Source organism: Balaenoptera acutorostrata, chromosome 10, assembly GCF_949987535.1.
Source record: "Balaenoptera acutorostrata chromosome 10, mBalAcu1.1, whole genome shotgun sequence".
Taxonomy (NCBI): domain Eukaryota; kingdom Metazoa; phylum Chordata; class Mammalia; order Artiodactyla; family Balaenopteridae; genus Balaenoptera; species Balaenoptera acutorostrata.
The window spans coordinates 6,487,946-6,502,991 of record NC_080073.1 but is presented as its reverse complement, the minus strand read 5'-3'; the positions used below and the strand labels follow the sequence as shown (position 1 = coordinate 6,502,991).

The window sequence follows — 15,046 nt, the reverse complement described above, 5'->3', positions numbered from 1 at the left end:
CATTTTCCCACTTGCCAGCTTCCCTTCCTTCCCACCCCCTCTCCATGCTTCTGGTCTGTGACCTACCTTACCTTCTAGAAATGCAGGAGAAGCTGTGTGATCATGGGCCAGCCACCTACCCTCTCTGAACCACGAGGGCTTCCTCAGGCAGCGGGACAGCCATGGTGCTCAGACAGAATGTTCCAGTACTGCACCGGTTCCACCCGCCCTGACCCGAGCTTCTCTCGCTGCTTCCCCACAGGGACTGCATCATGCTTTGTTGCCTGAACAGCGGCACCAGCTTCTTGGCCGGGTTTGCCATCTTCTCGGTCCTGGGCTTCATGGCATATGAGCAAGGGGTGCCCATCGCCGAGGTAGCAGAGTCAGGTAAGTTTGCCAAAGAGCAACTATGATCTTCCTCCTCAACTCGCTCTTCTCCTGGGCTCAGGTCTCAGGAGGGGGCCCACTGTCCATCCACACACCAGGCTCCTGGGAGGGAGCCACCAGCCCAGAGAACCGTCACCTGGCCGACCACAGGAGCTTTCACTGGCCTCCCTGCCTCTCCTGTTGTCCCCTCTGTTCCATGCACCTCTGACCCTGCAGAGTGATTTTTTTTTTTCAAAATGCAAACCTGGACATGTCCTTCCCTGACGAACAGCCTGTTTTGGCTTCTCCTAAGGCTGACCTCTCAGTGTGGCCCCCAAGGCCCTGCGCTGCCCAGCTCCTGTGGTCTCACCCTCCACCTCACTCCCCTGTGCTCACTCTGCCCCACCACACTGTGGTCTGCTTTCACTTCTGCAACATCGCTCTCTCCCTCCCTGCCACCCCAGGACCTTTGCACACGCTGTTCCCTCTGCTTGGAGGACTTCTTTCCCTTTCCTTGTTCTAGATGTAGAATCACCATGAGTATGACATTCCTAGTGTAAGATGACATGTATTTGTATCAAACACACCACAGGTAGGGTTATTGCTGCTAAGGTAATTGTGCAAAATGGTGAATAACTCTCCCCTTGATTTACATTTTTTTGAATTCTGGGAAAATTCAGTGTATAGTTGAAAGTACAAAAATAGTTTGCATTTACATAACAAAGTTAGCCTCTCACCTCCAATACATCTAAATAGGTTTTTCACCTGCAAGAATGTGTGGTAGGACAGTTAGTCAGGAGCGTCACAGGGGGCCCAGCCTCCCTGGCCTCCGTCTACTCAGTGCCGGTCATGCCCTCCATTTGTTATGACGCACCCCTGGGGCTGCGTTCCCTACACTGAGTACCTTAGTCTGGGGTGTGGCTGCTTTTGCCTGACGCGCACAGAGAGGGAAGCACCCCTCTGACCCACCAAACTGGGCAGGGTGGTAGGTGTGGACACTGGAGCAGGAAGCTGGTTGCCAAGCTCTGCTTCATGACCACTCGGGCTCCACCTTCCTCTGCATGGTGTCTGTCAGAGGGACAGACAGTCCCTGCTGAAGTCAGGGGGCCAGAGCTGGACCAGAGGATATTAATACGATCGAAGCTCTCAATCATCGAGCGCCTGCTCTGGGCAGGAACCGTCTCATATGATCCTCGACTCAGCCCTCCGAGGTGGCAGTTTTGCTACCCCCATTTTACAGATGAGAAAGGTGAGGCTCAGAGACGTGCCATCACTTATCCAAGGTCACACAGACTGGAAAGAACAGGGCTAGATTTAATCCAGGCCATGCTCTCACCACTCCATCCCGTTGCCCACTGCGGGCAGGCACCTGGCACTTCACGAAACATTCATGTTCCTCCCTCGCATTAAACCGTGGGGCAGCCCTGTGAGGAGGCAGCATTACCTTCTCTATGGGACTTTTGCCCTCTCTGAGGGACCTTTGCCCTCTCTGAGAATCTGCTTCCTCCTCTGAAAAATGAGCAAACTAATTCCCACCTCAGGTGTTGAGTGCTGTAGGATATCTACAGCACTATTGTTATTCTTTTTATCGTTATTTCCGTTTTACAGATGAAGCTCAGAGAAAAGTCATGGATAGAAAGCAAAAGAGCCAACTAAAAATAAATTTTATTGTTTTTTTTTTTCTTATTTCAAATTGAAAGCATATTCACTGTAGAAAAATGCTGAAATATTGACAAAGGAAAGTCTCCGATCTGAATCTCACTACACTTTGGGGTTCTCCTGCCAGGATTTTCCATACATACATAGCTATATCTATATTAATGAAAACTAGATCATATTAGGTTGCATTTTTCGATTCACAATAAAGCATGAGAGCTTTCTGCCACAGTAAATAAAGATCTCAGTCATGAGTTTTAATGGCTGTGTGGTATTCCACTGAAAGGATGTACCAAATTGATTTACTGTGTCTCACTTGTCAGACCCTGGGGTGGTTGTTCATATACTACCTCATGAAGTGCTCACAGCACCTCTGCAAGGCATGCTTTATCAAGGCCTGCATTTGTGGCTGTGCAGAATGTGCCCTGCACAACTCCAGGGGGCGTCATTCACATGGACAGCAGTCCTGGGCTTTATACTGCCCATTACAGATGAGGACTCTGTAACTCAGAGCATGAAGTGGTTCCCCTAAGGTCACACAGCCTATGGGTGGTACAGCCTGGCTCTAGCCTCTTCTGCTTCACCCTCCTGTGTCACTCCTGGTGCCAAGCAGGTAAGCCTGCTCTATGGTTAGGGGTGTGAATCAGACCAAGATCCCCTTTAGGAGTTCCGGCCATTTGGATAAATTGCATGTTGCAAGTAGGTAGCCCCATCACCCTTCTCAGCAGGTTCTTACAGGGAAATTTACAACTTTAAATACCTAATTAGAAGGAAGGTGTTTTTTTTTTTTTTTAACATCTTTATTGCAGTATAATTGCTTTACAATGGTGTGTTAGTTTCTGCTGTATAACAAAGTGAATCAGCTATACATATACATATATCCCCATATCCCCTCCCTCTTGCGTCTCCCTCCCACCTTCCCTATCCCACCCCTCTAGGTGGTCACAAAGCACTGATCTTATCTCCCTGTGCTATGCGGCTGCTTCCCACTAGCTATGTATTTTACATTTGGTAGTGTGTATATGTCAATGCTACTCTCTCACTAGAAAGAAGGGTTTAAAGTAAAAAATTAAAGTTTTTATCGGAAGAAGCTGAAAAAAAAGTACAAATTAAACCCAGAGTAAGTAGAAGCAAAGAGATAATAAAGGTGTGCTCGCTTTGGCAGCACATACACTAAAATTGAAGCAATACAGAGAAGATTAGCATGGCCCCTGCGCAAGGATGACACGCAAATTCGTGAAGCGTTCCGTATTTTAAAAATAAATAAATAATAAAGTTAAGACATATAAACAATAGAGAAAATTTTCAAAGCCAAAATTTGGTACTAGAAAAGATAGCAAAATTTATAACACCCTGGCAAGACTAATCATGGAAAACAACGGGGGAAAACACAAATTACTGATATCAGGAATGAAAGAGGAGATATGGCTACAGATACTCTAGACATTAAAAATGAGAATAAGGAAATATCATGAACTACTTCAAGCAAATATACTTGATAATGTAAATTAAATGGACAGATTCCTAAAAGTACATAATTTACTTAAACTGACTCAAGAAGAAATAGAAAAACTAAATGGCTCTATATTTTGAAAAGAAACTGAATTCATTGTCAAAAATCTTTCTACCAAGAAGACTCCAAGCCCTGCTGGTTTCACTGGCAAGTTCTACCAACTGTTTGAAGAATAAATAATATCACTCTTACACAAACTCTTTTAAAAATTAGAGGAAGTAAGAGTATCTGAGGACGACAGCTATATAGCTACCTATTTCCCCATTTTCCCCAAAAAAAGAAAAAAACAAGAAGGGAAAAGTATATTCTGTAGAAAACTATGCCCCCTGCATAACCTGAAGCAGAAAATGTTGAAGCTGCAGATAACTGTAGCAGAAAGAAAAATCACCAATCCCAGTTCACAGTCTCCACCGCAAAGGCAAACCGAGAAAAACTGTGGACAGACAGAAGATAGAGGCTAGTGAAAGGACCTAAGAGTGATTTGGAGCAACCACCAGAAAGATTAAATCTACTCTAAACCTGAATGTACTGGCAAGGATCCAGACAGATCCCTTAGCAGGGACTACAGAGAAGGGATTCAGGGTAGGTGTGATTTCAAGGGGCATGGGCCATTTAAAGGGACAGGCACATTTTTTTTTTTTAATTTATTTATTTTATTTATTTATTTTTGGCTGTGCTGGGTCTTCGGTTCGTGCGAGGGCTTTCTCTAGTTGCGGCAAGTGGGGGCCACTCTTCATCGCGGTGCGGGGACCGCTCTTCATCGCGGTGCGCGGGCCCTTCACTATCGCGGCCCCTCCCGTTGCGGGGCGCAGGCTCCAGACGCGCAGGCTCAGCAGCTGTGGCTCACGGGCCCAGCTGCTCCGTGGCATGTGGGATCTTCCCAGACCAGGGCTCGAACCCGTGTCTCCTGCATTAGCAGGCAGATTCTCAACCACTGCGCCACCAGGGAAGCCCGGGACAGGCACATTTTAAAGGAGGTACCATTTGAAACACAAAGCTTCTTGGGGAGAAAAAAGGCAAAAAGAAAGGGAAAACACCCTTTTACAATGAGATGGTGAAGGGAAACCAAGAAAAGGGGATAAAATGTAAATACCTGCAAAACAAAAGAGAACCATAAAGTCAGGGTGTGAAAATTGGAGCTCACCCTTCCCCCATCACCAGAACAAAAGACTGCTAATGTGCCTGGACTTTGCAGTACTGGCAGAAGAGGGCACTGTTAAGCTGGGACTATTGTAAAATACCCAAGAACACGAACAAGAGAAAAGTCAAGTCCCTGCAGAACTACTATAGCGAATCAGGAGTAGAAAGTTCCCACGTATCTATGAAGAACCACAGTGTGCCTCTGAAAACCAACCATGAAATAGAAGAAAATTGTAAGTCAACACTCCAAACAGAATTAAATATACTCAAACAAGCATCTGAGGATGTGAAAAAACTCTTTGAACCAGAAATTTTAACAAATGCATGAGGAAGAGAACAGGAATGAATGAAAAGGGAGTTGATTGAAATCAGGGAAAAAATGAGAAAAAAGGAAAGATATTGTTATCTCAGAAATGAAGAATAAATTGCAAAGTATCAAATGGAGAATAGTCTCAATAAAAGGCATTTTTAAAAGGAAGGAAAACAACCAAGTGAATGAAAATGACATAAAGAAGTAAAAATGATCCCTCCAAAAAAGTAGAGGGAAGACCAGCAAAGAAGAAAATATTCATATTATCAGAGCCCCTAAAGAAAAATAAATAAATAAAACAATGGAACAGACGTAATATTTAAAACTATAATCCAAGAAAACTTTTTAGAAACAGGAAAAGAGCTGAATATACACATTGAAAGGACTCCTTGGGTACTAGGGAAAATTAACCCAGAGTGATCAACTCCAAGACATCTTAGTAAAGATACTAGATTTCAAAGATAAAGATAAAATCCTCAAGCCTTCCAGGCAAAAAAACACCAAATAACTTATAACAGCAAAAGTATTAAACTGGCATCATACTTTTCAAAACTAACATACAAGACAATTATGGGGCAGCGTTTTTTTTAATTCACACAAAGAAGTGTGAACCAAAGATTTGATATCCGGCCATGTCTTCAAATGTTAAAGCTATAGAAAAAACATTTTCAATATACAAGAACTTAGAGACTTATACAATCTTCAGCCCTTTGGAAGAATCTGCCAGAGGGTGAACTTCATCCAACCCATTAACGACTGGGAAAACTTCAGAAAAAGGACTGATGGTAAGCACTTAAAATATATATAAGTATACATATAAGACCAAAACAAAGGTGGGGAAAAAGATGGAGGACTAATGTAGAAATATGCTACATACTGTTACAAAGTAGAAATCATTAACCAAAAAATAGAGGAGGCAAGAGAAAATATCAATAGAAAAAGCTCACTGATGTACGAGCAATAGGTGATAGTAAAGGATACATACTGGGGGTGAAACCTGGAAAGCCAGATAGTAAAGATTTACATAAGAGAACAAGGGCCTAAGAGCATTTTTAAAAGGTACAAGTATAAAAGTAACCACTAGAATAAAAACATAAACCTTCCTAAATACCAAAATAATAATAATAGTAAAATTATAAAAAAAGAACAAAGAAGACACAACTCATAGAGATACATATAAAAATATACATAATTATAAAATATATTGTCAGTTAAGACCAAATATATCAATCATATCAATAAACGTGAATGACCTTAATTATTAAAAGAAAAAGATTTTCAATTTGGCTCACAAAATAAGACCTATGCACAGGCATACTTTGTTTTATTGTGCTTCACTTTGTTGTGCTTCGCAGATACTGCATTTTTTACAAATTAATGCTTTGTGGCAACCCTGCATACCCCGTTTACTGCGGATAAAATGCTATCAAATAGCACGGAACGCTACAGAGAAATCGCTCTGGAAAAGAAGAGTCAACCGATGCCACAGACTTCACTGTCATCTTATTTTAAGACATTGCCACGGCGACCCCAACCTTCAGCATCAACCACCTGATCGGTCAGCAGCCATCCACATTGTGGCAAGACCCTTCACCAGCCAAAAAATTATGACTCACTGAAGGCTCGGATGATGGTTAGCATTTTTAGTAATAACGTATTTTTTAATTAAGGTATTGTTTTTTTAGGCATAATGGTATTGTACACTTAGACTACAGTATAATGTAAACATAACTTTTATATTTGCTGGGAAACCAAAAAAATTCATGTGACTCACTCTATTGTGATATTCACTTTGTTGTGGTGGTCTGGAACTGAGCCTGCAGCATCTCTTGAGGTGTGCCTGTGTGTGCAGTATATAAGAGACACATCTAAAACAAAATGATTCACAAAGCCTAAAAATAAAGGGATAGATGATGATAACAATTCTGATATCAGACAAAGTAGCATTCAAGCCCAAATGCATTAAGCATGACAAAGGATGCTTTTTAATGTTAAAAGCCACAATTCACAATGAAGATATAACACACACAAAAATGTATGTACTAAATAACACAGCAATAATCTTTATGAAGCAAAAACTGCAGGAGATGGAAGGAGACAAAGATAGAAATAAACTAACAATAAAAGAAAACTTTACTAAACACATTTATCAATAAAAGTGAAAGAATGAAAATAAATTAATTACATCCCCTGTTTAGAAAAATAAGAAAAACAACAACAAAATGAACTAACAGAAAACACAAGGAAGGAAATAATAAAGATAAAAGCAGAAAGTAATGAAGTAGAAAATAGAAAAATAGTAGATCTGGTCTTTTAAAAATAATAAATTAAGCAACCTAAATGTCCACCAACAGAGGAATGGATAAAGAAGATGTGGTGCATATATACAATGGAATATTACTAAGCCATAAAAAAGAATGAAATAATGCCATTTGCAGCAACATGGATGGACCCAGAGATTGTCATACTGAGTGAAGTAAGTCAGACCGAGAAAGACAAATATCATATGATATTGCTTATATGTGAAATCTGAAAAAAGGGTACAAATGAACTTGCCTACAAAAGAGAAATTGAGTTACAGGTATAGAAAACAAACTTATGGTTACCAGGGAATCAGGGGGTAGGGATAAATTGGGATATTGAGATTGACATATACACACTATTATATATAAAATAGATACCTAATAAGGACCTACTATATAGCACGGGGAACTCTACTCAATACTCTGTAATGGCCTATTTGGGAGAAGAATCAAAAAAGAGTGGATTTATGTATCAATATATGTATAACTGATTCACTTTGTTGTACACCTGAAACTAACACAACATTGTAAATCAACTATGCTCTAATAAAAGTTAAAATAATAATAATAATAATAAATTAAAATTCTAGGTTTTTAGAAATAAAAATAGGCAAATCACCAGATGATCAAGAAAAAAAAAGGGGGCGAGAACATGCAAATAGCAAAATTAGAAATGACAAAGGGGAAATAAGCATTGAAGCAGAAGACATTTTTAAAAATCATAAGAGATTATTTTGCAATCCTCTTTGCATATAAATTTGAAGACCTATATGAAATGAATATTTTCCTAGGGAAATAGAGATTGCTAAAATTGACCCCATTTGATTTAGAAAGCTTAAACAGGCCAATTTCCATAGAAAAAAATAGAGAAAGTTATTGAGGAACTACCCCACAAAAAAACAACAGGCCCAGATGGTTTCTCAGAAGAATTCTACCAAACCTTTGGAACCAGCTAGGCCCAGTGCTCTATAAATTATTCCAGAGCATTGAAAGGGGAGGAAACTTTCCTAACTCATTATATGAAAAGTATGATATTGATACCTAAACCAAATAGAAAATGCAAAGAAAGAAAACTACAGATTAATATCACTCATGCGTATTGATGCAGAAATACTAGATAAAATATTAGCAAACTCAAATCCAAACTATTAGAATCCAAAATCACATTAAGAAGGTAATATACCATGTCCAAGTAGGATTTATTATAGGAGTAATGTAAGGTTGATTTAACACTAAGAAAGCCATTAATATCACACACTATATTAATAGCCCAAATAAAATAAATCATAAAATTATCTCCATAGATACTGAAAAAGTCTTTGAAAAAGTCAACATTTATTCACTATTAAAAAAATCAAGTAAATGGAAATTGAAGCATATTTTTTTAAATAGGTATGCATATCAAAGTTTAAAAAGCAAGTATCTATTATAGTCCACCCATCATGTAAGAAAGAAGGAGATAAAAGAAAATATGTCTGCGTGTTTGTGTAAAAATAAATAGAAAATAAATAAATAGAAAGGAGAAAACTTATTAAGTTTTATTAATAATTAATTGTTTATTATTTATTAATAATTATTAAATATTATTAATAAATAATAATATTAAGTATCAATATTTAAATATTAATAGTTAATATTTTAATTATTGATGGTTAATTAAATATTAATAATTACTAAATAATATTATTAAATATTAATTATTAATAATAAACTTCTTGTTTATTTAAAAATAAATAGGAGAAACTAGAAAAGAAAGAGCATGGTTACTTGAAGGGGTGGGTAGAAAAGGGATAGAAAAGCGGGAAGAATAAGAAGTAAGGACAAGAAGGAAGCACCCCCTTCTCTCAATATATCTTTATTAGTTCTGACTCTTGAGTCACAGTATTATTTCACATACCACCCAAAATAAATAGTTGCCTTTTGTGGGTGGAACCAAAATGTAATACAAATAGTAACAAACGAACTTAACTATATTACAAACAAACAATGCAACCATACTTAAGAGAATGGGGAAGAAAAGAGCTAACATAAGTGAATTTCAGGGAGCAGTATGTTGACTGGAAACTGTAAGGCTAAAAAAAATTACTGTACCCTTGTTGGTAAAAGGAAATGGGTTAGCAATTCTAAACTATTACATGGGTATGTTAGGATTGAACAAACAAGTCAATATAGATAATTCGAGGCAGATTTTTCACTGCCTGAAAAAGAAGTTACAAATAAGGAAAGTAAAGAAGCTAGAATGAACTGTATTAGAATTGGAGGTATAAGTATGGACTTATGGTTTTAATATTTATACAGGTAGATATAGGCACATAAGCATGTATGTTTGTGTGGGTAAATACACGTATACGTGTTTCCTAGCTTTGTGTGCTGAGAGGGTCTGTGAACAAAGATACTCCAGTAGCAATGAGCATACCTAGTGGTCAGATCTTGGTTTCTAAATGCTATTTAGAAAGGAACCAGAGCCCCTTGGAGAAGCAATTGATTTGAGTGCTGGGGAAGGACAAGATGAAGTCGGAACATATTATGGTGCCCCTAAAATAAGAAAGTACTCAGAAAAATGTTGGAGGTATGTCAGAAAGACACAGGAATCAATCTGAAGAAGTTCCCAATGGCCAAACCAGGGATAATTTGAATAGCAAAATAAATAATGAATAATGGATTATGACCCCTAGAATAAACTAAGTACCCAGGAGTCCATACCTGAAATTAATAAAAATTGAATAAATAAGCGGATGTGACAGGGCAGCTCTTTCTTACAGAAAAATTCTAATTAGTAAATATAGAAGGAATGAAGAAAATATAAACCCATTAGGCAAACACCATAGGGATAATTATTGCAGGCAAGGTCCACCAGTGGATGATAAAATCAATGGGTAAAGGTTTGACTTGAAAGAGGATATTTTCATGATCTCAAAGTATCCTCCCCAAGATGGTTACCAATTACAAAGGGAAACATGGTAACTTTATAGTGGAGAAAACTGGCATTCACCAACTTACCCAAATGATCAAGGTAAACATCTCCTGTACTAAGTTTTATTGACATCCTGTGTCCCCTTATATGATAAACTGAGAAAGACACAATATCACTTCTATAGTTTTCTTGCCAAAAATATGCATAATCTCAGTTTAGTAATGAGAACATCAGACAAACTCACATTGAGGAGCATTCTGCAAAATAATGACCAGTACTCATCAAAAGGTCATGAAAGACAGGAAAGGGCTGAGGAACTGTCACAGGATGGAGGAGACTAAAGACAGACAGCCGTGAAGTGCAAAGTGGAATCCTGAATTGGATACTGGGACAGAATAAAGGACATAAGGAGAAAAACTGATGGAATATGAGTAAAGTCTGTAGCTTAATTAATAGTATTATACCAATTTCCTAGCTATTAAATATTAAATGCTTTACCCTAAAATCTGAAACAAAGCAAAGATGTATGCTGTCTCCACTTCTATTCCATATAATACTGGAATTCCTAGAGAGTGTGATAAGGCAAGAAAAATAAATAAAAAAGATTAAGATTGGAAAGGAAGAATAAAAACTGTCTTCATTCATAAACATCATGATTGACCCCATAGAGAAGGCCTAAGAAACCTACAGAAAAAAATTACTAAGTAATTTGGTAAGGTCACAGGATAAAAAGATAATAAACAAAAATCTATTGTATTGTGTATATGCTAGCAACAAACAATTGGAAAATTTTAAACTTCTGATTTTCACAAGACACAACTAAAAAAATGAAAAGGCAAGCCACAGACTTGGAGAAAATATTTATAATACTTCTCTCTCATAAAGGATTTATATCCCAGGGACTTCCCTGGTGGTCCAGTGGATAAAACTCCGAGCTCCCAATGCAGGGGGCCCGGGTTCGATTCCTGGTCAGGGGACTAGATCCTGCATGCATGCCGCAACTAAGAGCCTGCATGCTGCAACTAAAGATCCCGCATGCCACACTAAGACCCAGTGCAGACTAAATAAATAAATACCAAAAAAAAAAAGTTTAGAAAGGATTTATATCCCAAATATGTTATAAAGAAGCCTCACAACTCAATAAAAAGGAGACAACCCAACCAAAATTGGCAAAGGCTCAAGAGGCATTTCACAAAAGGAGATATATGAATGGGCAATAAAGATATGTGAAGATACTCCGCATCGTTAGTCATCAGGGAAATAGAAATTAAAAACAGAATGATAAAATAATACTTCAGGCCTGCTATGTTTAAATTTAAAAGACTGACAACATCAGGGATTTCCCTGGTGGTCCAGTGGGTAAGGCTCCGCATTCCCAATGCAGGGGGCCCGGTTTGATCCCTCGTCGGGGAACTAGATCCCGTGTGCATGCCACAGCTAAGAGTTCGCATGCCACAAAGAAGTCTGCATGCTGCAACTAAAAGATCCCGCATGCTGCAATGTAGATCCTGCGTGCCACAACTAAGACCCAGCGCAGCCTAAATAAATAAATAAATAAATAAATGAATGAATAAATGACAACATCAAGTGTTGAGAAGGATGTGGAGCCACTGGAACTCTCAAACATTGCTGGTAGGAATGTAAAATGGCACAGTTAACTTCAGAAGTCAGTTGGGCATTTCTTAGAAAGTTAAACATATAATTACCATATGACCTGGTAACTCCAGGTAGGATGGATAAAGCTAATCTAAGGTGAAAAAATATCAGATCAGTGGTTGACCAGGGCAAAGACAGGGAATGAGGGTGGAGAGACTGCAGAGGGGCCCCAGGGGATGATGGAAGTATTCTATATCTTTTTTTTTTTTTTTTTTTGGCTGTGTTGGGTCTTCGTTTCTGTGCGAGGGCTTTCTCTAGTTGTGGCGAGCGGGGGCCACTCTTCATCGCGGTGCACAGGCCTCTCACTGTTGCAGCCTCTCTTGTTGCGGAGCACAGGCTCCAGACGCACAGGCTCAGTAGTTGTGGCTTACGGGCCTAGCTGCTCCACGGCATGTGGGATCTTCCCAGACCAGGGCTCGAACCCATATCCCCTGCATTGGCAGACAGATTCTCAACTACTGTGCCACCAGGGAAGCCCCAATATTCTATATCTTGATTGCAGTGGTGGTTATCTGGGTGTATCCACTTTTCAAAACTCATTGAACTGTACGCTTAAAATGAATGCTTATTATAGGTAAAATAGACTTTAACAAGGCTGTTTCTAAGGTAGAAAACAATCAGAATGAATGTTTTTTGAACATTTACCTTTTTAAACGCTTTCCATATTCTGTATCATCCCACTGAATTCCCTAAACCGCCCTATTAGGTAGGACTACATTGTCCCTATTTTCTAGCTGAGGAGACAGAGGTAGAGCTCACAGTAGAGAATGAGGATCTGAACCCTTGACCACTGTGCTACAGGGCTAGAATATCACAATCTCGCCCTTGACATTAATAAAGCTCATCCTGAGGACGTGCTAACAAGCCCTCCACTGGGAGCAGCCAAGAGAAGTGAGTGTGGATCTGGGAAATGAGAGGAGACGCCCAAAGGAAGAGGTGGCCTGGGGGGACCAGCATTTGTCCAAGCCTGGAATTCTAACTACTTACATAGGGATCATCGGGTGCCTGGTCCTTGCCTCACCCTAGACCGACTGAATTAGAATCCCTGGGGTGGGCCTGAGAGCCTGCATTTTAATAAGAATGTCCCCCTCCTACCCCCACCTACCCCAGTAGGAAGAGGAGATACAGATCTGTGCAGAGGAAGGTCTGGGTGTCAGACCAACCTGGGCTTGAATCTGACCCTTCCAGACCCTTGCTTCCCTCTCTCTGCCTCAGCTTGCTCATCTGTACAATGGGCATCATAATAGTATGAATAGCATGGGGTGGCTGGGAGATTTACGTGATTTGAGTGAGAATTAGGCACAGCACCTGGCACAAAGGAAGCACTCAATACATGTTGGATTAAAATAACAATTGAATGCGGCATTGAACTCCACTCAGCACCTTTCTCTCTCCTTCCTCTCCAGGCCCCGGCCTGGCCTTTATCGCTTACCCCAAGGCCGTCACCATGATTCCCCTCTCCCCACTGTGGGCCACCTTGTTCTTCATGATGCTCATCTTCCTGGGCCTGGACAGCCAGGTAAGAGGGGAGCCCAGGCTGGAAGGGCAGGGAGCCAGGTATATTGCTCTCCAGAACAGCTCTGAGACCTACACACCACGTCCTGGTCCTTGTCGTCAGAACCACCCAGACCCTAAAGGACACGGGGATGTGGAAGAGCATCTTCTTCTTCCTTTCTTTATCTCTGGATTGGGGCCCCCGTGTCATGCCGCTGGCAGCCACATAGGTCCTTGGTACCACCACCAGCTACCGCTGCCCCGACATTCCACCTACCTGCCTCTCTTCTCACTGTGGGCTTCTCCCAACCCACCCTCCACTTGGCAACCCGCCTTCCTCCATGAAGGCTGTAGAGTTAGAACTAGCAATTTATCTGTGCACATTTTCCTTTCTCTCCACACGAACACGTGCACTTACACCTTCTCACACTGTAAAACCCACCCAGCCCGCCCTCCCACCCTCCTCCAATCCTCTCCTTGGTTTTCCTGCCGGAAACCTGTGGCCTCCAGTCTCTCTTCTGTCCCGGATATCTGCCCCTTGCCCTGCTGCTCCATCGTGGCTGGGTTTCCTAAGAGCCCCAGAGAAGGTTTTCCAGCCAAAGCCAGGTGCTCTGCTCTCAGACAGGGCTCTCTTGGCGAGGTGCTTCCCACCCCCCTACCTGTGACCTTGTGCGAGTCACTTAGCACCCAAGCCTGGTGGCTGGTGTGTCTGTCTATTCAGCCAAGTCCTATTTCTTCCCCTGGCTGGTTTCTCAGAAACTGCTAAGCCGAGCTGCGGAAGCACCGGGTGTTTTTGCTGATAATCATCCCATCCATTGTTGGGGGCAGAGGCCTCAGGAGGGATTGGCAGCTTGTGTGACAGTGACAGGCCTGCCTTCGCAGGGGGTGTGGGGTCTGGGCCTCGGCTCTGTGAGTCCCTGGGCTGAGCCAGGCCAGCATTAGGACAGAGACACTTGGTTTGCAAAGGGGAACTGGGGGCCCAGAGGTCTGGCCTGGATGGCTGCTCTGCTCACCCCCAGGTGTATATGGCATGGGCTTTGTGCCTGGGCTGTGTCCTCAGTTCTCAATCATGATAACGACACGGGCTGGGGGTCCCCTTTTCTTATCCTCATTTTGCAGAGGAAGAAACTGAGGCTCAGAAATGCTGAGTGACTTGCTGGGACATGCACCCAGGTCTGTGTGCTTCTTAGCCCACCTGCTCTGTCACTTCAGTTTAGGTGCTGGATCAACATGCTCCCTGGAATCTCCTTCCTTCCCTGGGGACCCTGGAGAAAGGACGAGCACGGCCAGCCTTGCTGCAGAGGCAGGGCAGCCTGGAGGCTAAGAGTCCAAGTGTTGAAGCCAGACAGGGCTGGGTTTGAGTCCCAGCCGCACGACTCTGGCCAGCTGTGTGACTCTGGGCTAGTCACTTCACCTCTCTGTGCTACAGTCCCTTTGCACAATAAGGATAGAAATCCGTACCCTAAGGAGGTGGACATGAACCAGAAAGGATTTGGAGCCAAAGAATGGCTCCAGGGAAGGGGGGGAGTGCCCCACAGAGGTGACCGCCAGCCTCTGGAACAAGATTGCCTGGTTCAAATTCTGGCCCTAATATGTTATACCTCTGATCTCAGGGAAAGTTGCTTACACCCCTATGCTTCCGTGTCTTCATTTACAAAACGGGTAATAATAGGACCTAACACCTAGAGATTAAATCAATTAATATCTGTTAACTG

General features: G+C 41.4%; 1 protein-coding gene and 1 non-coding gene across 2 annotated transcripts in view; both read left to right on the top strand.

The window, feature by feature from the left end:
- The window catches only part of SLC6A11 (solute carrier family 6 member 11), a 124,265-nt gene that overhangs the window by 96,991 nt on the left and 12,228 nt on the right, over positions 1 to 15,046 (top strand). The window contains exons 8-9 of the mRNA XM_057555651.1: positions 242 to 366; positions 13,244 to 13,356. Coding sequence (XP_057411634.1) covers positions 242 to 366; positions 13,244 to 13,356 — 238 coding nt within the window. The remainder of the gene's footprint in view (positions 1 to 241; positions 367 to 13,243; positions 13,357 to 15,046) is intronic.
- LOC114239166 (U6 spliceosomal RNA) lies at positions 3,151 to 3,257 on the top strand. The gene has a single exon (XR_003624364.2). It is a non-coding gene; the product is annotated as a U6 spliceosomal RNA (small nuclear RNA).